Raw genomic sequence first — 21854 nt, 5'->3', positions numbered from 1 at the left:
GCTCCTTTACACACCTAGCCGCAGTTTTGCCTCCATCGGAGAGTGGTTGGTCGAATCGCTCATGAAGCGCGGTTCCTAACCGCAGCTACAAAACAGGAAAATGAACTTGACAATCGCGGCGAATCCCAGGAAAAAAACCAAAAAATCATATAGAAGTATAGAGTGGCGCTGATGCCATCTAGCGGGAAGCAACTCCCGTCCATTTTCCTAGTCACCCAAGATAGCGGCACGTGCGGATTTAGGGGTTTATTCCATGTAAATAGCGGATAGGCGCCCGGCTCCCAACGTGCTGAAATTTTATAGTTGCGAAAAGCGTCAGTGGTCCAAGGAAACGCAATATGCTGCAGACACCGTTATGTCACTTGAATGAACAGCGCGATCTGGGATTTCAGAGTTGCGTTCACTTACAAGACGTCTAGCGTTTTGCAGAGGACATATTTGAAGGAATACACATAATAAAAAGGGCCTATGCCGCTTTCAGTTTTGGCAGCTAGACACAGCGTTTATTTCTCGCCAGTTACTATTTGACCCATATTCTCATGCTAGATTAACTTTATTGGTAACTCAAATGTGAAGATAGGCAGCCTTGTGTTTGTAGAACCAATGGGTTGAATGTGGGATATGTACATTAGATCACCTGATAAGCTCAAATGCAATGCTTTTGTCATTTCCTACTTTACAATTTGAACATCAGTTACTGGTGAGTGCCAGATGACAGTGCTGTATCTTCAAACACATCACTTGTTGACACCCGTTTATGGACCATCTGCTTCGAGTCCTTCCAAATTGTTGGAGGGTATTGGTGGACCCTTACAAAAAGCCAAACTCTTGTTTACAAATGCTTAATGTATCTATGTACAGTGAGGGGGGAAAGTATTTGATCCCCTTCTAAATTTGCCCGTTTGCCCTCTGACGAAGAAATGACCAGTCGAAGTACAGGAACTTAGGGAGGTGTGGAACAGGGGATTTGAATACAGCCTAAACAATGGGAAATTGCTTTAGAATATAAACAAGAGTGTTTATTTAGATTTGAAACCAAGTTCGATCCAGCAAAAACACTATTTTTGGTATAGGAAGCCACAGGTCAATGCAGACAGATGTTGGAGGTGTAATGTTGAAAATGCCTCCTTTAAGCGTATGGTGTGGTCCAGTGATATTTACTTTTTGGTCTGAAGTTGTGTTGTGTGTATCAGTTTTGTAGTGGTGAAATCTTTTATGTACTACAATTTTTCTTTTTGTAGTATGGGGATTAATGGCAGGACAACAAAAGTGGATTTTGTGAGTCCTTATGTTTGCTAAGATACTTTGAGACCTGATGGATAAATACCCACGCAATGGTCTGAAGACCTCACTGCTTTGGCTATATTTGAACATATTTCATATAGACATGAGTTTCTTGAGGATACATGGTTGAATATCTGGAAGGCTTATAGGATGAGTCTTTTAAAAGAGGCCCCATGGAACATGTGTACTCTATCCACGGGGCCCCTTTTAAAGGCTCACCCTGTATTATATATATTATGCTTTTAAAAGGTTTATTTTATTCTTCTGAGCATTTGAGTATGTGTAATTGGAATTGCTGTTGTTCTGGATTTACTATTTATGATTTCTGTTTTTTATTTTTTGTTTTGTTTTATGTGAGCAGTTTTGTAAGCTTCACAACACCTGAGCCACACAGGATACGAATTGCAAGTAAAATAAAAAGCATTACCCAAATGCTAACATTCTGCTTCTTATTGAAAAGAGCAAATGGTTTTGAGCAGGAATAAAAGAGCTACCTCAACCTTTTGCTGTTTTGCCTTTACTAACACCCTGATTTTTGTATTGGGGGGAAAAACCATCCATTTTAATGTATGAGGATTACACCATTGGCACAGAAGTATATGCTATCAGTACAACAACTGCACCATCTAGTGATCTGTTGGATATGACTGGTTAATTAACTTTTTTGAACCCACTTGACAGTTAATAAACTCATACATGAGAAGCTGCATTATCGTGTTAAAATTGAAACAGTTTTAAGGAATTCAAATGCCAGGGTCCCAATATAGCTATCAAATTAAAATGAGCAAACAATACCGGTTATATTATTTAAAAAATATTTTATCTCAGCTTAACTTTACACCAGCTTCAGAGGTATATCACCAACCTTTTTATTCGACCGTCAGTCAGAAAAAAGTACATTTGTCAATACACAGTTAAAAGCTCCAGGAAGATTTTAGAACTTAGCCAACACTAAAATGGGCTAAGCAGATAGCCCCATATCAATACAATTATAGTCTTGCGATGCTTAAAAGCTAAAAAAAGAAATTTGGCCACCAAGGAAGGTATAGCTCTAGTGACGTTATTCAGCAAGTGTAAAACCTGGTTTTCTCCGGATAAGAAGCTAGATTTACATAGGAGTGGGTCTATAAAATTTTGTCTAAGCTCTGCATAAGAAGGGCAAGTCAAGAGGATGTGTTCGGTGGACTCAACCACACCCATGGCACAATGACAGGTTCTCTGGGCGTATGGTACTCCCCTGTACCTTCCCCACAATATCGCAGAGTCAAGGACATTTAATCTAGCCGCTGTAAGTCGTCTACGGTATTCCACATAGTGAATTTCTGCAAGGTAGGGGGCTAGTATGGGCCGATAAATCTGGTCACCTAGGAACATCCCTGGTTTTACCTGGGCTATGTCCTCTTGTCTGGCAATGTCACTCAGTCTCCGGGAGATCACAGCTCTAGCTTGATTGTACGTCATAGACTCAAAGTAAAGGTAAGACAATCCGCAGGATTGAACCTCGTTAGCGACCTCCCTTTCCCAATATGATTGGAAATCGTCCCTCAATATCAAGGGGGCAATACCCGCTGGTTTAAAACAAAGCTTGAGCCATAGCCAGAGCTTCGTCTTCAAGGCCACATGCCGTAGAGCTTGCCAGCTGACCTCTAATCTCATAACCGCACCCGCTACCGAGGGGGGAATCCTAAGGATGGCTCTAAGGAATCGTGTTTGGATAGAATCCAATTTCAAAAAATCCCTACGGGAGCCTAAAGAGATGCCCACCAAAAGAAGGGGGAGGACTTTCATTTGAAAGAGTCTCAAAGCTATCTTCACTGATTGAGCCTGATTCTTAGCATATAAGGATCTAATCTGGATGGCTGCTTTAGATGCGTTAGTTGTTATATAGTCTCTATGGGCCATTTGACTGTATTACTTGTCCCAGATATTTAAAGCAGTTAACCGCTTCAGAGGTATATGTAAAATGCTGCTCTCATGGCTTCACTGAATGATGCTTTAAATAGATCCTACCATTTCAAAGAAACGGTTGGAAAAACTGTTAGCATCCACATCAATACAAGAGAAAATACAAACTGCTTCTCTCCAGTGAAAAAAAACCTGGAAATTTCTAAGGATTTTGCTTTCCAGGATAGGGCGGGGGCTGTAAAACACAAATTTCAAGATTTACCGTAAATTTCGCTCTATAACACGCAGATTTTTTGTCCTAAAAAGTAAGGTGAAATGTCTGTGCGTGTTATTGAGCGAATGTGTGGTCCCTGGAGCTGACTCACGGAGCGCAGGGGCGAAATAGGCAAAAATAAGATCGGGCGGGCAGGCGGAGGGAAGAGGGAAGGCAGAAGCTTTCCTGCATTCTGCCTCAGGGTCTTACTGCCCGCCCGCTTCTGTTGCTGCGTTTGCTCAAACTCAACAAAGAGCAGGGAATCCCTTGTCCTCCTGGCAAGCAGAGGGTTAAGGAAAGGATCGCGTCCTTCCTTCTAATCTTCCCTAGTCACACTGCGTGCAGGCTCCAGCCCACCACTTCCTCCTCTCCGTGCTCTAGGGACTCGCAGGCAGCCGAAAAGCATGCAGGTGGGAGAGAGAGAGAGAGAGAGAGAGAGAGAGGGTTGGCTTGGGTGGTGGTGGTGGGGAACGACTTTTGCTTTACAATGGTAGGTTTCTCATTTCTTTTCCAAAAGCAGAGAGCCCTGCCCCCAGGCCCCCTCCAAATTACAGCTTCTCCAAGCAATGTACTGCTGGAGGGAGACAGTATGCTTGTTTGGAAGAGAAACCCTGCTTCCCTGCTCGTAAGTAACAGCAGGCTAGATTGCAGAGTGAGACATGGAAATCTCTGGATTTATATGCTGTATATCAACTATCTTGGCAGATGAAAAAAAGTGTGTTACATGCCCTATTGCCCAAAAGTGTGCAAGCACAGAGCAAAGGTTGCAGTGACAGAGGTGGCCAAAAAAACCCCCCGTAAATAAAAAAGAAATCATACTTCGTATATCCTGTCTGGCTTGGAGGGGGGGGACTTTTGCTTTCCTTCCCTCCCCATTTAAAACGTGGTGACAAAGCGCGGATCCACATGGATCCTCAGGATTTTTGCATTGGGTCACCCCAAATTCACCATCAGATCACATTACATGTCCATGGCTACAGTCTGTACCAAAAAAATCACGCACCCACTGTTGCCTGGGGCTGCAATGGTGCAAAAACGTGGTTACAAAGCATGGATCCACAGGATCTTTGCACTGGGTCACCCCAAATTCACCATTAGATAACATAGCATGTCCATGGCTACAGCCTGCACCAAAAAAATCACACACCCACTGTTGCCTAGGGTCGCAGTGGTGCAAAAACGTGGTTACAAAGCATGGATCCACAGGATCTTTGCACTGGGTCACCCCAAATTCACCATTAGATAACATAGCATGTCCATGGCTACAGCCTGCACCAAAAAAATCACGCACCCACTGTTGCCTAGGGTCGCAGTGGTGCAAAAACGTGGTTACAAAGCATGGATCCACATGGATCCTCAGGATTTTTGCATTGGGCTACTCCAAACTCACTGTCAGATCACATGTCTGTGGCCACAGCATGAACCACAAAAATCATACATCCACTGTTTCATTTAGAATATTTTTTTTCCTTGTTTTCCTCCTCTAAAAACTACGTGCGTGTTATGGTCGGGTGCGTGTTATAGAGCGAAAAATACGGTAACTTAGGCTGCCTTGGCTAATCTTGTTGCAGCCAAACTTCAGGAACCATTTTGCTTTTCCATTCCCTGCCTGGTGACAAGAGTAGTGGGCTAAACCTACTTTTAAAGTGGCTGTGGACCTTACAAAAGAAGTTCCCACAAGCTGAATTCATTAGTGACTGAATCTCTGGATACTGATACTTCTTTACAATGTCCAAAGCTGCCGTTATTACATACCAATACAATTGGTATGTAATAGTGATATTTATCAGTGAAGTCATATCTGTGTAAGACTTAACATCTGCCATGATTTTAAAAAACAAGATTTTTATAACTGTTAATGAGGAAAAGATGAAATTACAGCAGAAACCACCTATCACTTTTAACATACACTATCCATAAAATCCAATTGGAAGCTTAAATTTATAGAAGGGTTAAAAAGCTACCTTAGGAAACATCTATAGCGATAAACTGTAAAAACTGTCTGAGGAATCTTCCTTATTCCAGTAACACCAACGCTGCCCTGGAGGGCATCTGTCCCCGCAGGGAAATTAAGTGATACATTTCTATTGCTCAGCTGCTTTTCTGTTACTGGAAACATCCCGTTCCATTTTATGGCAGTGCTTTAAAAAGACCCAATAATTCATAGATACTTATCAATGGTATCTACATACTGTCAACATTCTCTCCCAAATAGCAATAAAATCATTCTGAGTAGCAAGTCAATGCCAAAAGTCAGCACATAAACTTTATGCAAGCAGTACTGAACTAGGCACTTGAGAGACAAGTTACTCTTTAGTATAAATATAAATGCATATTCATAAAAACATTAAACCAAACAAGATTTTGCAAGCTTTTTAAACTCTCCTAACCTACTTGTCACACCAGAATTTCATCTTTGTGAGCAGGAATAAAACAGCTACCTCACCTTTTGCTGTTTTGCCTTTACCAACAAAGGAGAGGGTAATAATTCCCACCTCAGTTTCCCTACCACAGATTGATGCTGGTGTCTTTTCCACCTTATTGAACCTTGTATGGGGAAAACACAGAGAGCAGCAACAAACTTGGGTCTCCAGCTGTTGTTGGATTATAATTCCTATCATCCCTAGCAAGCAGGACCAGTGGTCAGGGATGATGGGAACTGTAGTCCAAATTTGTAGACCCAAATTTGGGAAAACCTGTTCTAGGACTTCCAAAGTGTTGAAGCCTATATATTTATGCAATACAGTGGTACCTCGGGTTACATATACACTTCAGGTTATATACGCTTCGGGTTACAGCCTCCGCTAACCCAGAAATAGTGCTTCAGGTTAAGAACTTTGCTTCAGGATGAGAACAGAAATCGTGCTCCAGCGGCGGGGCAGCAGCGGGAGGCCCCATTAGCTAAAGTGGTGCTTCAGGTTAAGAACAGTTTCAGGTTAAGTACGGGCCTCCGGAACGAATTAAGTACTTAACCCGAAGTACCACTGTACTTGTGCCCTTTTTAGATTATACATCATGGGTTCTTTAGAACATCCCCCCCACACCCAGGGAAATGTGAAAGCTGCTCTTACATACAAACACACACATCTAGCCACTCTCATGCACACAGACACACATCACACTATCTATTTACCCGCCAACATCCACAACAGGTCTGGACATAAACTAGTCTCTCACCCACACGATAATAGACTGTATTAGATTCCCCCCCGAAGTGTACAATTTCATAGAATGTTTGTTATGAGGATGGGGTGTGTGAGAGAATGAACTGGCCTGATCAAGCTGGCTGCAGTCTAATAAGTATCTCAGCATTAGGGATAAAGCTTTAAGGGAATATATACTATGGGATTGAAACTCATCCCTTTGCTGTGTGAAACATTTCCCCTTCCCTACTCCTCAGAAATCTTATCCCAATATCTTAATAACAAAATGCATATCCTTCTTATTCAAAGAAAATACCTTTGAATAAAGCCTTCTGGTTTATGGATGACTGCCCTTTTGTGCTATATAGCAAAACAAAGAAAAAAATTATGTGTGAGTGAGCAAGCGAGCATGTGTGTAGTTTTAATTTTTACAGCCTTACAACCTGTACCTAGCAACAATCAGCTGCCCTTTGGGCCAAAAGGCTCCCCAAATAAGAACAGTGAAGTTATGGAAGCTGGCTATTGATTTCAATGCCACATTAATTTGTTCTAGATCAGATTTTTTAATACTATGATGCAATCTCTTACAGACCTCTTTCAGTTTTGGAAGATGAGCTTTGCTTTCTGTAGATAAGCTGAAAGTTAGCTAGTTAATCCACTGTAGAGGCACAGGAGCCAAGCCAAGGAGTGCAAATAACACATCTCTCTGATCTTAACCAACTAAATTAATACTCAGAATAGACCCATATGAATGCAAAATGGAACTAACTTGCAGAATATTCAATATTTTTGAAATTATTCAGACAGGTGTTACTTAAAACTCAAGTATATGCACACTTCATCTTTGATTGACATGCTTTATTTACATATGTCTACAGAATTATATCGTCATAGAACAAACCAGTACATTTTAATCCAAGCCAAATGAAACCCATAATTTTCCCAGTTATCTCTAACCTATAATTTGCTGAGTTTAAGAACTTGTTAGGTACAATACTTCAGAATACAAAGCACAAGAATAACTAAATTAACATGTAGCATCTAGCAAATCTGATTTTCACACTTTTAGACAGACTTTCAAGAAGTCAGAGGCACAGTTACAAAGACTATTTGTTCTTGTGCAACCTAAGCTATGCTTAGCAAAAAGGAAGAGAGAAAAGAAAAAGAAAAGATACCTAAGAGAAAGCAACACAGGATTACAGGGCATTTTTTTCCTGCAAAATTTATCCAAAATATTTCTACAGCAAAACCATTTTACTTTGTCTTTGATCAGTCCAAAAAAATTAAGATGTTCATAAAATAAAAATAAAATAAAGACAAGTTCTGCTCCATTTGTTGTTGTGCAGTTTGCTTTAAAATGAAGATGATCCAATATACAAGTAAGATATACAGCTTCTTTCCTAGAACCACTAAGCTTCCTTAACATACTTACCTTGGGATCTCACTGAAGACACATTTCTCCCAAGCAAACGGAGCTTAAGAATGGTCAGTATTTAACAAATATTTGCTAGTAAAACAAATTTAATGAAGCATTTTAAGCCATAAATTTACAGTCATCCAAAAAGATATGCAATGATTTGTGATTTGTTTAAGTAAGCATTTATACTTTAGAAGAGTCACAGTGTTTTCTGGGAGAGTTATAAATATATAGTTTTCTAGCGTAAATTGAATTTTACTGACTTAGAAGAAACTGATTTTGTTATTACATTTCTACACATTTGGAAAACATTTCACAAAATCTGAGCGCCTTGGATCTTAGTACAGGGCACAACTGTTTTGCATGGGGACTGAGTTCCTGACCCCTGCTTGCATCAGCGGAGTGTGTGTAAGCCCATTATGTCCCTGCCCCACACCCTTTCTTGGCCACTTTCTGGTTGCAGCGATGTACACCCACACGTTTGTACTTTGTGCGCAAAAAGGCCATTGCCTGTACTTAATTGTATCTTAATATACACTAGCGGCTCAATTTCTAGCATGAACCAAAGATTCCATGCATGTGACTGAGGGTGGTGGGGGAGATGGCACACCAGCGTCCAGTTCTGGTACTAAAATTGAATCACTCAAGAGAGTACTTCAGGAACAGCTTTTTGGGGAAGGGACACAGAGAGAGATGCCTGAAAAGCTCCAGTAGGAAGGAAAATTACACATTCCTTTAGATGCTGTGCATATATTTTGTGCTGCAGCAAAAACAGAGCTATTGATTAGCCAGGATGTGGCTGCCAAAAACTTAGGAAGTTACATGCCACCAGAAAGTACTCACAGATGCAGCATCAGGACAAAACTGTAACCAAGTTTTGTTTCTGGCTGACTATCCAAGAAGCAACACAAGGTAGCTTACATGTCTACTTTGATCCTGTCTACTGAAAGAATAATTGTTTTCTAGTTTGAGTTACTTTCACTTAGAAAGCACAACACTTCCTTATGGAAGGCAGTTCTCTCTCTGAAGTATCTCTTGCTTTGCATCTGAAGATATACTACAGTAGCTTTTGTGATCCTTGCAGGAATGGCTGGTGGTGGGGAAGGAGTGGCCTGGACCAGTTTAGAAACCAGAGTGCATATTAACATCAAATGAACTGTCCCCTTGGTAGTTTTGTGACTAGCAAACATGAAGGCTACATGACAAATCAGGATGGCAGCATAACATAGAAAGTTCTTCAACAAAATTAGAGTCTTAGAACTGGGAAGTAACAAACCAGTCAAATCAAGAAGGGGCAGGCACTTAGAAAAAAAAAGTCATGCTACTCACCTTTCTGGAGGCAATTTATGGCTTAAAATATTTCATTACATTTTGTTTCATGAATTAAAATAGCTGCAGTTTTCCATTAAACATGCACCTCTACTAGCAGGATTTAGCACTTCTGACCAAGTAAGACACCAACTTCTTAAAAATGTCTCATGCAGTGGACTATTTTCGTGTGTGTTTGAGTTTTAATATATTATTTCTTTTTAGAACTTGTACGGGATCCAGAATGAGAAGATCCAGATGATGACCTTCGGTGTCTGCAAGATAAAAGATGGAAGAAAGCATGCAAACAAGTAAGTTTGAATTGCAGTGATTTTCATTGGGGAGGGGGAATTGGGAGGGAGAAAGAAAACGGGGAATATATGAACTGGGAATGCAATTATTTGGACTTCATCTCTGTATCATAACCGCATTCCACAGTTTGCATCAATATAGAACTTTTAGGTAATAATACCTTCATTTATAATCTAGAAAAAAACTAAGAGTGCTTTATGACTTTAAAAACATTTTTTTCTGATCTATTTGTGCGAAGTAGATATATGAAAAAATTTAACTAAAAAGTTTGACCATCTTTTAAAAGAAATGGCATCAGCTGGGATAAATGGAATCTACAAAAATGAAAACAGCTATCTTCAAACACACAATACTTAAACATACTGTTCCTTTTCTAGCCCTTCCACAGTTAACATTTAAAGAACCATTCTTATTCTACAGAAACCCAAACCTTTCAGGTGACAGTGATTTCGTTCGCCTTTTTTTGCGATCACCAGATGAAGATCTAGATCGGCTTCTCTTTCTGCTTCTCTCAGGGGAAGATGATGAGCGAGAGCTTGAGTAAGATCTTTTTCTTGGGGTTGAAGAACCCCTGACGGATCTGGAGCTGGATCTTTATTAAGAAATAAATCAGACTTAATCCTAGCATAAATAACAAGGTTGCAACAATCTACTACATATATATCCAATCTAGAACACACACTGCAAATGTAAAATGAAATTATATTAGGACATAAATACTTACTGCTGTGCCAATAAGAATTCTGCCTTAAGAGCTTCTCAATATGGGATTGTGGGCAAATTACTCACAGACTGACCAGAACTGATCATACAATGATCAAGACCAATGCAGAAGCAATTATTCAGCTTTATGCAATTGTTGCTTCTCAGCAACAGCAAACAATTTAAGTCTAAAGTGAGAAATGAACATTTTCACATTCCCTACATTAAGAAAAAGGCTGAGGCATTAGTTTAGACATTTTACATAACTGTACGCATTTCACAGACCTTTGAAAACAAGTATAAGTATAGTCATTAAGAAGACTGTACGGCCACAATAATCTTATATACATACAGAAGTCGCATTGCATAGGCACATGCGACTGCACACTGCATTGGCTCTCACACATTGTATTTCATTTACTTTATAAACCGTAGCTTCACAGAAAATATAACAAGGTAGTATACAACATAAAGCACAGTACTCAACAGTAAAAGTATCAGTAAGAAAGGATTGGTAGAAGGCTGTTACAAGGGTCTGAAAGAAAGCAGGGATTACTCCTGATGGACTTTTATATGGCGTGAACGCCACAGGATACACGGGCTATCACATTCAAGGTTCAGTTCCTGGTAAAGGTCAATTGAACCTCAGGGGCGTGGGGAACCACCAAAAGTGCCCCATCAGACTATTTCAGTGATCAAGGTGGAGCAGAAGGGATTAAGTGGTCTTCAAAGTACTTTGAACTCAAGTTGTGAATGAACACAAAAACCTTAAACCTGTCTGGTAGTAAATAGCCAACCGGTGCAGCTCTCACAGTAAAGGACTAACATTTGCTCCTGTGAACAATTTGGCTGCTACATTCTGTATACCATAAGCCAATGCTCTTCCTCTGTCATAGGGTACAACCCTTTAACTTTCCCTCTAGTGCATATTGACACACACAAAATATCAGGGCAGTCTGAGGGAGACCAGCGCACATATTCAATATTCCCAACTGGATTTCCCACTCTGCTCTGTTTTGTGAGGTCCATAACTACAGAGACCCCTCTCTCTTTGTGCTGTCTATGAAAGAGAGAAACTGGGCTCTGTTGATTGAGATTTATCAGAAAAGAGGACTGGTACATTTTTAAAGCCTCTTACATCAGTGAAGTATGTTTATGATACAACAATTTTTATAACAAGTTCATTACTATTGTTATTGCATTGAACAAAAATTATATGTGAGAACAAAATATTCAAAATAAAACAGTAATTTCTGGTGATCTTTTCGCCTCTCTCTCTCTCTCTCTGACAAGCAGAGAGGTTGCTACCTCATTCACCTTGATTTCGACCCACGAGATCTAGAACGTTCTCTGGAAGTGGAATGAGATCTTGACCTTGAGCTGGAAGAGCTTCTTGACCTGAAACAACATGAAGGATTTTATTTTTTTTGTGAATAAAAATATAAGAATCAAATGGAAATCTACTCTTCCGTGTAATTTGTATTGGAAGTGAAAGTAATTTTTTCCCCCTTCACAGCATTTAATAAGTGGTTGGTCAGGATCCAAAAAGCTGCTTTGAGCTAACAGAAGCAGAATGTGCTAAGCTAGTTGAACAGATTTTTGCTTTGAATACCTAACTTCCATACAATGTCACAAGCTGGTTTTTAAACATTCTACAGTTTTAAAAGCAGTTTGCCACTTAGTAAAAAGGGAGTGTCATTAAAGAAATACAAGCCTAAAGCCCTCATGGGCTTTCAGGGTTCTTTGGATCCTGATCAATAAAAGATAAAATATTAAGTTAAGAATATCATCAGTTATTAACCTCAGTTTATAAGCTGCATATACAAAAAATTCTAAAATTTTACTTTTAAACATTAAAAGTTAGTAAGAAATATTTGGCTCAAAATTGAAAACCAGATATTGTAAATAATGTAAAGAAGCCAACTTACAATGTTATATTTGTGTCAAAAAATAAACGCTAGGATGCTCTGAAAGCAAGAGTTAAAGATTTATTCTAATAGACCAGTGAACATTCTACAATTATTTTTCAAACAACTGTTTTCAGGAAGGGGCAGTTCAAGACGCCTGGAATGTATATATAAGCCAAACATGGAGGCACAGTGGATTCCACAATTCCCAAATTAAGAAGTGTTCCTGTAGCACCGTTCCGTATTAATGAAGAAGTTTGTCTCAAAATTTCAATTCCACTTGGGAAACATTTTTATTGCCTGCCAGGAGTTTATTCTCAAAGAACATAACCACTAGGAAACACATTTGACATTAAAACTGCATTTGTGGTTTAACTAGCACCCAAAAGGCATACGAGTGTCAATAACTTCAAAAATTATGTACCAAACTACATTTCTCCAAAATTTCAACCAGCAAACTGACAAATTAAATATTTTTATTTATTCGATGTTCTGCAATAATTATGTAGAATTTTCATCTCTCAATAGTATCATTCTATATACAAGACGGTGATCCTGTATACATAAGGTGATCTCCAACACAGAGAATACAGAATGCTGGGGGAAAATAACCATTGTTAACTGGATTATCCAGGCTGTAAGTCACCAAAGAATGGTTGTATTTGCCAGGGTTCATAGAGCATTTCCTGCAACTGATACACCATGGAAATGTAGCATATAAGAGTACTTATGATGAAGCAAAAAACTGGTATCAAATATTCGGTGCCATCACAAACCTAACCAGCAAGAGTGACAGAGAAACCCTGTTTGTTTAGAGATATAAAATTAAAATTATAAGCTACAGTTTACTTGAGTCAGTAAGAAAATGTTCACTTACACTATTACACTAACATGTACCCTGATATTTATAGTGAGCACCTGCAATTTTCTCAGTTTAAGCACAGACTACCTGTGCAGGCTAGCTATCTAAGATTTATTAGCTTAACTCAAACCGTGAAAAATAAAAAGTAAAAAAATCAATCACAAAAGAGATGTAAATAAAGAAAGTTAGATACTGACATTTTGTCTGGCGTTACCCTTGACCTGTACCCGTTTACCTGGACCTAGACCTTGAGCTTGAGTGGGAGGATGAGCGAGATGAAGATCGTGAACGAGAAGATCGAGACTTGGAACGGCTGCGCCTAGTTGTAGATTTCTTCTTGGTGGAATCTTCTTCCTCACTAGCATCAAGATTATATTTTGAGAGATCTGCATCTTCTTCATCTTCATCCTGAAAAAACCCCCAATAAGTTATTTTTGTTAGAAACAAAGCATTCGGAAAACTATTTCATTTATATGGTATCTGTATCTTTGTCCTGCCTCAAACCAATGTAATACGGTGCAGTTAAACAACTTGCTACATACTTAACTTTATTTATAAAATAAATAAAATAAACTTCAGCCTGAGTCCAGGGAAACCTGGGTGGAATCCTTACTTGGTCATGAAGCAGACCAGCTACGGCTGCCATATGTCTGGGAAAACCTTGACATGTCTGGGAATCATGCTTGGAAAATGTCAACAATGTTCAGCGGTCAGGGTTGCGACCACTTTTGGGTGACAAGCCGTGTGTGGAAAGAAACTGCAGCTGCAGAGTTCTGCCTACTTCCCTGCCACCCACACCTGAGGTGTCTCCTCCGGGCAATGAGAGCGACGGCAGCAAGGCGGCGGATTGCACTGTGCAGAAGCGCAAGTCGTGGTGCAGGATACCCAAGAAGTCGGGCCCTTCTACACCCGTTGTCCTGTACCTGGGAGACATCAAGACCACCCCTGTCAAGCCACCCCATGGAGGCAGCGACGGCCCCGCCCCGCTGCCGCCGCCCATCCTCACCAGCCTGGGCTTCAATGACTTCACAGTCTACCCGTGGTGCTGGGAGGAGCGCACACGGTCTACCCGTGGTGCTGGGAGGAGCGCACAGCCTTCCACCTGCCACGTGCAGCTACTCCACAACGGCAGCAGAAGAACAGGGGGCTGCACTTGGGTAGAGAGGACGGCAATGTGTAAACAGATTCACGTATGCTAAAACAAAAAAAGGCTAAACAACTCTCGTCTAGATTTTCATTTTTGGAAATATGGCAACTCGAAGACCAGGTGGCCTCTGAAACCTAACTTAGGTCACAGAGGTGTGAAAATGAAGTGAAATAACTGAATGTGTGTTGCTCCTAGGTCATTTGAGGATGAAAAATGTCGTTAAAAAAAATGAAACATACATGGTCAAGTTGCAATAAAATTTCTCTTGAGGGAAAAAATAATTTTATAAGAACAAGCATTTCTCATATATTCATCTGTATTTGCCTGTTGTCAAAACTGGGTGTTTCAGCTGGCTACTGTGCATGCGTCCACACACATTTGTGCATATGTGACACATGCATAACCCTAATATGCTGTCTTTACTAATTCAATACGAGGGGGTCACATCTGGCACTGCTTCCTTTTCCTGTAGCATACATTATCCTATGCCAATTTGGCATACAGGTTAGTACCTGGTTATGTGAAGAACTGCCGCCTCCTGTAGGAACCTGCTTCTAAATTATAGCCAACTTGCCTGAGATGTTGAGAAAGGCAGTCTAAGAACTGGTAGGGCTTGCCACTGCTCACACCAAGAACAAGTGCAGGTATTATCTCAAAGGTACTCAACCTTTCATGTAACCATTTCTTTCATATTCCTGCAGTTGTGAAATGTGGTGGCTGCCATAGGGGACTTGAATAGCAGGTATATGAGTGCAATCTATGTGTTATTGTTACAGCTAACCTACAACTAATGGTTATTGCTTTGCTGACTTCTGTAACCATTATGGTTGCATACATGTTAATGGCACAATATATTGTTTTTAAATGTTTAAAAAACTGTAGGGTCAGGTAGACCCCACAAACTGTTCTCAAACATTTATATACTTTACCTTGTGGGGTACTGTTGATCCCAATGAGTTCATTGCAACTATACTGAAAATGAACCTTCTCAATAAAGGCAGTACTTTTAAAATTTGCACATGCTGTCATACTTAACACCTCCCCAATATATTTATTTTTATGGCTGTCTTGGAATATAGCCAACTCCAAAACTGGATTCAGTTATTTTCTTCTTTTTTATGGAGGGGCAAGGAAAACTATGCTTTGTTTATTGTTTGCCAGTGAACACAGGGAGAAGGCACCAAGAGAATGGATGAATTCCCAAATTGCTAGTTCACTCACATTAGCCGTCTATGAGTTCTGAACAGCAGTCAAATCAAGGTTTAGCTGTGTGAATTTAGTCAAAAAGGAAACAAGACAGAAGAATGGTTTTACCTCATCCAACTTATACTTTGACAGATCTCCATCCTCATCCTCCTCTTCTTCTCCTTCTCCTTCAGATTCCTTATCTTCAACTTCCTTTAGGATAGATGCAGGACCAACAGGCTTCCCTCTGTATTTTTTCTTTTTGCGACCAAACTGCAAGAGGTCACATTGTATTCATAAGAGAGTGTACTGTTGGCTCAATGCATGCAGGATCATACATAAGCACTTTGCAGCAATCCAGAAGCAGCCAGAAAAGGGGGTGGAGAGGGCTTACACGCACCCCAATACACGCAGGGGCCAGGAGCGCAACCCCCAGGCAAATCAGGGGTTGCCTGCACAACCCACATCTACAGAACTACTTTTAAGTACTTGGACGAAGCTTACCGCTATATACGTAACTTACAACTTATGCACATTTAAGTTGCACTCGTTCGGCTTTATGCACGTGACAATTTTTAAGAGAAAAATTATAAAGGGGACAAGTGCCTGGGAAAAAAGACTTTGGCAATCCCACCTGCCATTGACTATGCACAGTTTTGGCTTTATGCGCTCCTCGGTTGCCTGTACTCAGTCTTGACAATTACATACACATTCACCAGGTACATACTGCCTACCTCATCATATTCCCCATCTGACTCTTCACGTTCTATGTATTCAACATTCTCTCTTTCATTAAAGCCCCCACCATATCCTGCAAAAAGAAGTTTCAGAAATGTCAAAAAGCAAACATAAGGACACAGATAAGAACACATAAGACTATTTTTTTTCTTTATACATTGTTTCTTTCTACAGCAGAGAGTAGAGAGGTCACTTAGTCTCAGTGCCAATTTTTCCAAGCTTGTCTAATACCACTCAGTGTTAAGTTGTGCTCAGTGTAATTGCTGCTGCTGCCTCTACCAGGAAGTACATGTCACTTCTAGCCAAAGTCAGCTGGATCAGAGAGTTGCGTATGCACGTGCTCTACTCAGTAGATAGTGATGGTTGCTTCCCACATGCTGAGCACTCCCAAGAACTGAGAAATGCTTGAGCAAAACTGACTAAGTAGTGGAGAGAGGATTTTTCCATGAAGCACAGGACCATGAAGACATCTGCTTTCTTCCTGCACTTGGAACTTGGAGACCCCCTTCCACAGCTGCTTTGTCCATCTCTGTGGCAGTCATTTCAGCCACCCATTTCCTTTGAAGTTAGGAATAAGCTTCCTCCTCTCTCGCACCTCTCAATTTGAGGCAGTATTCAAAGCTCAAGCACTTACGTTCTGCAGAGTGCTTGCACCTTCCTACTCCACATGGTCTGCAAGAGGCAAGGATACAATGGTAGAGAGGAGCGGTAACTCTCATGCTGAGCACTCCTTAGTGCTAAGAGGTGGCAGAGGAAGGGCATGTGCTAAGCATTGATGGAGCTGGGAAGAGGGGATTGACAAAACACGCAGATCAATGTTGCGGTGGTATTTGCTATGTATGGCAGAGGGACAAAGGCCTTTTGTTGTGTGTGTGCACATTAAGCTAACTTATTGACAAGTGCTATAATGTAGTATACAGAACCAAAACTAGCTTAACACAAAGATCTCAAGGGTCTAGTTATTAGCAACACAAGGGGGCTGAGAACAAGGCAAGTCTCTTCACCTACGTTCTCTAAACATGTGAAGTAAGATGTCTGGAAATCTCAGTAACTCTTGAAGTTCTGGGATCTCTTATTTCACCATTATGGTCTACAGAGATGTTTTGGTGCCCTTTCAGCAGATTTTCATTTTCTTTCCAGGACACATCCAAATCTCTCAGAAACCTAACTTTAAATTGCCACAACCCCAGAGAAAATTAATAAAGCAAAAGCAAAATCAAGCAATATGTGGAATGCTTTTGGTTCCAAGCCAACAGTTCCCAAAGTTCAACATTGCTTTATCACAAAAGCTGCTCACAAAGGAGGAGGGAATATGGTTGCATGTGCTGTATCTCTAAAAACATTATTTTAGATAATTTGAAACAAATACCTGTCCTTTCCTCAAGTTTGGCATATTTTGGTGTGTTGCACATATTGCATTCTGATCTCCTGGCCCAATTAACGTTGCCACATCTTTGGGAAGAAAAACATATGATTGACAGTTTAAATACAGGAACTACATTGGTTCAAAAATTAAGAAATTAAACTAGTCAATACCTCAAATTTTAAAACCCATTTTTAAGACCTACAGGAGTCATTTTATTACTTCCAAGATACTTTAAGTTTACAATAGTGAATATCACTGATATTTAAACAACTTTTAATCAAAATACAGAACTGACAGCAATGATCTCCTTTTACAGCAGATACATTGGTGAAGACTTATTTTGTGTAGTGAAAACAGTTCCAACAACATACGCAACAAACCTATTCTCCTACTTGGATCACATCTGAACAAAGTACAATTAAGAAAAAGCAAGCAAAACCCTGTATTTTGAGTCAGCAGGCAACCAAACTGATTTCTTTTTGCGGGTCAGCAAAATGAAGTTTGGGGAAATACTCTTCTACCACATACAAATTGTAGTGCAATTATGCAGTTCCCAAATGATGTCAGTGAAATAAGGGAAAGGAGAAGAGAAACAGATGCCAATCAACTGATGCCACTTAATTCAGACTAAATTACTAATACAAATAAATGCTTATAAATTTAGAAAGTTGACTTTCAATAGGCATCACATGGTTGCACTTTTATCTCAGGCTATATGAAAACCTTTAGGTCCATTTTATTTTCCAATATGAATTGCAAAAAGAGTGCTTAAGAATGAAGAGGAGATTAAAATATTTAGTGCTGCCAACTAAAGAATTTATAGTTGAATTTTTAATGTTTTAATATTTTTATAATGCATGTGGTTGTAAATAATAGCACAAGCATAACACTGGAATCCTATGCACACAGTTGGACTTACTTCTGAGTATACATAGGATTGGTTTGCATAAAAAGTAGGAAATACAGGCGGATAATAAAGAAAAGGAAGAAAAACAGACAGCTAAAAATAGACAATTAGATATTAAAAGAGAAAAAGCACACGTTTAATAGAAATTAGAAATGAACTAGAGCTTTAGGATAAACATACGTTTTACACTGCCAATCATTAGCACTGAATAGACCACGGCTTTTTTCAGCAAGTGTCTTCCCTATCTCAGTTCCCCCAGCTTTCATCATCTTGGCCTCTGTGGTTTTTTCTGAAAGGTTAACAAGATTCAGACAATTTATTATAAATTGGAGTTTCTGCAATAAATTTCCCTCTCAAAAGAAGCACAACTTATAATTACCTCGACCACATCTGTTGCAGCTGGTTCTTCTAGCAAAGTTAACGTTTCCACACCTTCAAAAAAACGAAACATAACTGAAGAGCCATTTTGTCTAAACATGATACTAAACAATAACTTTAAAGTTCTACAGAGTTTAATGGGATTTTTTTTCCAGTTAGTATGCTTAGGATTGCAGTCTACATTTTAAAACTAAATTTCTAAACACAAATATAGAGTCAGTCTTAAGATATCCATGTTGCTTGCACCTCATTAACTTTTTGAATGTTCTTCTCCCATGCAAAAGGTATGCAACACAGTATGTTAATAACTTACTAGAAACATTACAACTGGGTGACTTTATACCTAAATATTTCAGTAGTAACACCGTTACTGAAATTGAGTTTGTACTACCTCTGGCAAGATAATGGTCATCTTCTAAATAAGGCACTTGGGCAACAGGGCTTTCAGAAGCTTTGTATATATTAAAAATGCTTTATAGCTGGCATGTTTTAGCTCAGTGATAAGGAACCTGTGATGCTCAGATGTTGCTGGACTCCAGCTGCAATCAGCGTCAGCCTAAACTGCCAAATTTAAAGGATTATAAGAGTTGTAGTCGGCTGCAGTAGTCCAATGGTTCTCAAAACACTACAGTGGTGTGGCAGGAAAAGATGGCAAGTGTGGTGGAAATATTCAAGGACAACCAAAGAACTGATTTGTTGTTGGCTTATGGACCAGGGCTGTTTTAACAAATGCTAGGCACTATACCTGAACCCAGCAAAAGCAGGTGAAAGCAAGCAAAAAGAAAAAGGTGGAGCTTGTTTCCTCACTGGTGAGGTGATCTGTAGTTTGTTGAACAAGCTATGTTTAAAACAAAACATGGCTCAGCAATGCATAAGCACAGCCAATGACTTAATTATATATTTTTTATACCAGTATATGTTAAGTGTTTAGAATTCACTGGCTTTTAAAAATACTATCTGAAACACATACAATGAGTGATAAAAATGTGTAAACAGCTGAACAATACAGTTTCCCACCAATGCCTTTTCAAGTTCTTAGCTTGCTCACTACTACATGGTATTTTAGCTAGTTTCAGCATGAGATTCGAAAATGTAATAATTTGAACTTGTTCCAACAGAAATTGGCACATTTATCTTTCATTTCTGCAGACATTATGATTGTCGTTACCCCATAACTTTCTAGTGCTATGGCAATTTAAGGCTGCCAGGTTTCCTAAAACAATTGTCAAAAAACATCCACAGAACATCCCATGCATCCCTCATAGCAAACATAGCTGCTTTGCTTCAAAAGGCAATGCAGCACATTCCGAACAGAAAAGCATCCACTAAGAGGCAGCAACCCCGCACATTGAGCCTAAACCCCACTGAACTCAGCTGAACTTGCTTTGCCAGAATGGCAGTGCAAAAGAAAAAAGAGATGAGTAAGGAAAAGGGGGCATGTGATAAAAGATGTACAGAATTACACATTGCGTGGATAAAATTTCAAAGTTTATCTCCCTTTCACAGATCCTCCAAGTGTCCCAATTATCCAGGGACATCCCTGATTTAGAGAAGCTGTTCCAATTTCTGATTTGATCCCAGAATGTCCTACTTTTCCTTAGGGATGTCCCTATTAGCATTGGAGAAATGTTGAAGCGTATGGAGTTATCTGACTCCTGAGGTGCCTGAAGGCAATCCTGTATAGGGAAGTGTTCCTTTTTAAAAAATGTTTAATGTTTCATTATGTTTTTATTTATGTTGAAAGCCATCCAGAGTGGCTAGGGCAACCCAGTCAGATGTGCGGGGTATAAATATAAAAAATGATCATTATGGAATTGGGCTGTCCCTATTTTCATGGGTTAAATGTTTTATCACTTTATTCTTATAATTATTATTAATATTCTGTTGGGAGCCGCCCAGAGTAACTGGGGAAACCCAGCCAGATGGCTGGGGTATAAATAATAATACTGTAATAAATTATTAATTATTATTTATTACTCACTACAGCCCTGGCCCTTGCAATGAGGCCGAACGTTAGAAGGTGGGATACAAACTCAATAAACAAACAAATGAACGGCCGGAAACTCCCCACTCCCGGGTTTTCACCCGCAGGCAGGAATACTCTGCAGGGGGAAACGAAGCAGCTCAAGAAGACGACCGGCGGCAACGGCAACAACAACGGGCAAAGCGAAGACGCGCGTTTCTCCATCCATCCCTCTCCCCGCCGGACAAAAGGACCATTAAAGGGGCTGAGGGAAAGCGGGCCCAGCAGCAGCAGCAGCAGCAGCAGCAGCAGCGGCCTACCTCTCCGTTCCCCAGGAAAGCGGCGTGTTTGTGTGAGAGAGAAAAAAGCGCGCTCCCTCCGCCCGCCCGCCCGCGCCTTCGCTCCCCCGGCCCCCGCGACACCACGGGGGCCGAGGCCTCACTGCTACCCGCGTCCCGCCCCAGGCCTCTCCCTCGCCCGCCCGGCCTTTCTCCCTTCGCTGCCTCCTCCTCCTCCTCCGCTCACTTTTTGTCCGGGCAGATCCAGTCGCCGTCGCTGACGCGGAAATTCTTGGTCGACATTTCGGAAGGCAGGCTCGGCCCGGTGTCTTGCCCGCTCCTTCCCCTCAGCTCCCCGGAATGACACGAAGCGGAGGGGGGCTGCTGCGCCACTGCCAGCAAATGGGCCTCGGGTGAGGACCCCAGGGGGGTCCTTGCGGGGTGATGGGGTTGCCTCTGGTGCTGCCTGCTCCGCCGGGCCCGCAACTCTCACACGCTCTGACCCCCGCGTCAAGCGCTCCCTGCTCTCGCGGCTTCTCGGAGCTGCGGGACTCGCGCGGCTCGCCGACGCACACGTCACCACTTATTCAAATCAGGATCAGGCGTTGCGGCTAGACGGCTCCGCAACGCCCGCGGCGGGAAAGAGGTTTGCGGAGAGCGGCACCTGGCGGGGGGAGGACCATACAGCGCTGGGAGGGCGAGATACGGGGTCGTGCCAAAAAGGGTTGATTTGGTGGGCAGTGGAGGAAGGAAGAACGTGCTTTTTTGGGTGGGGAAATAATTATGGTTTTGGGGAAAT

At 40.8% G+C, this 21854-nt stretch overlaps 1 protein-coding gene across 1 annotated transcript; it reads right to left on the bottom strand.

The window, feature by feature from the left end:
* Positions 1 to 7428: 7428 nt before the first annotated feature.
* ZRANB2 (zinc finger RANBP2-type containing 2) lies at positions 7429 to 21478 on the bottom strand. The gene is made up of 10 exons (XM_082227308.1): positions 21303 to 21478; positions 18816 to 18868; positions 18617 to 18725; positions 17533 to 17615; positions 16160 to 16236; positions 15555 to 15698; positions 13329 to 13501; positions 11642 to 11722; positions 10053 to 10214; positions 7429 to 9585 (listed from the first exon to the last, which is right to left on the bottom strand). The coding sequence occupies exons 1-10, from the start codon at positions 21356 to 21358 to the stop codon at positions 9522 to 9524; spliced, it is 1002 nt and encodes a 333-aa protein (XP_082083434.1). The 5' UTR covers positions 21359 to 21478; the 3' UTR covers positions 7429 to 9521.
* Between the last annotated feature and the right edge of the window lie 376 nt (positions 21479 to 21854).

Source organism: Podarcis vaucheri (assembly GCF_965113315.1).
Source record: "Podarcis vaucheri genome assembly, chromosome: 6".
Taxonomy (NCBI): domain Eukaryota; kingdom Metazoa; phylum Chordata; class Lepidosauria; order Squamata; family Lacertidae; genus Podarcis; species Podarcis vaucheri.
Note: the sequence above shows the minus strand (reverse complement) of the source record. Positions and strands in the feature narration are given on the sequence as shown.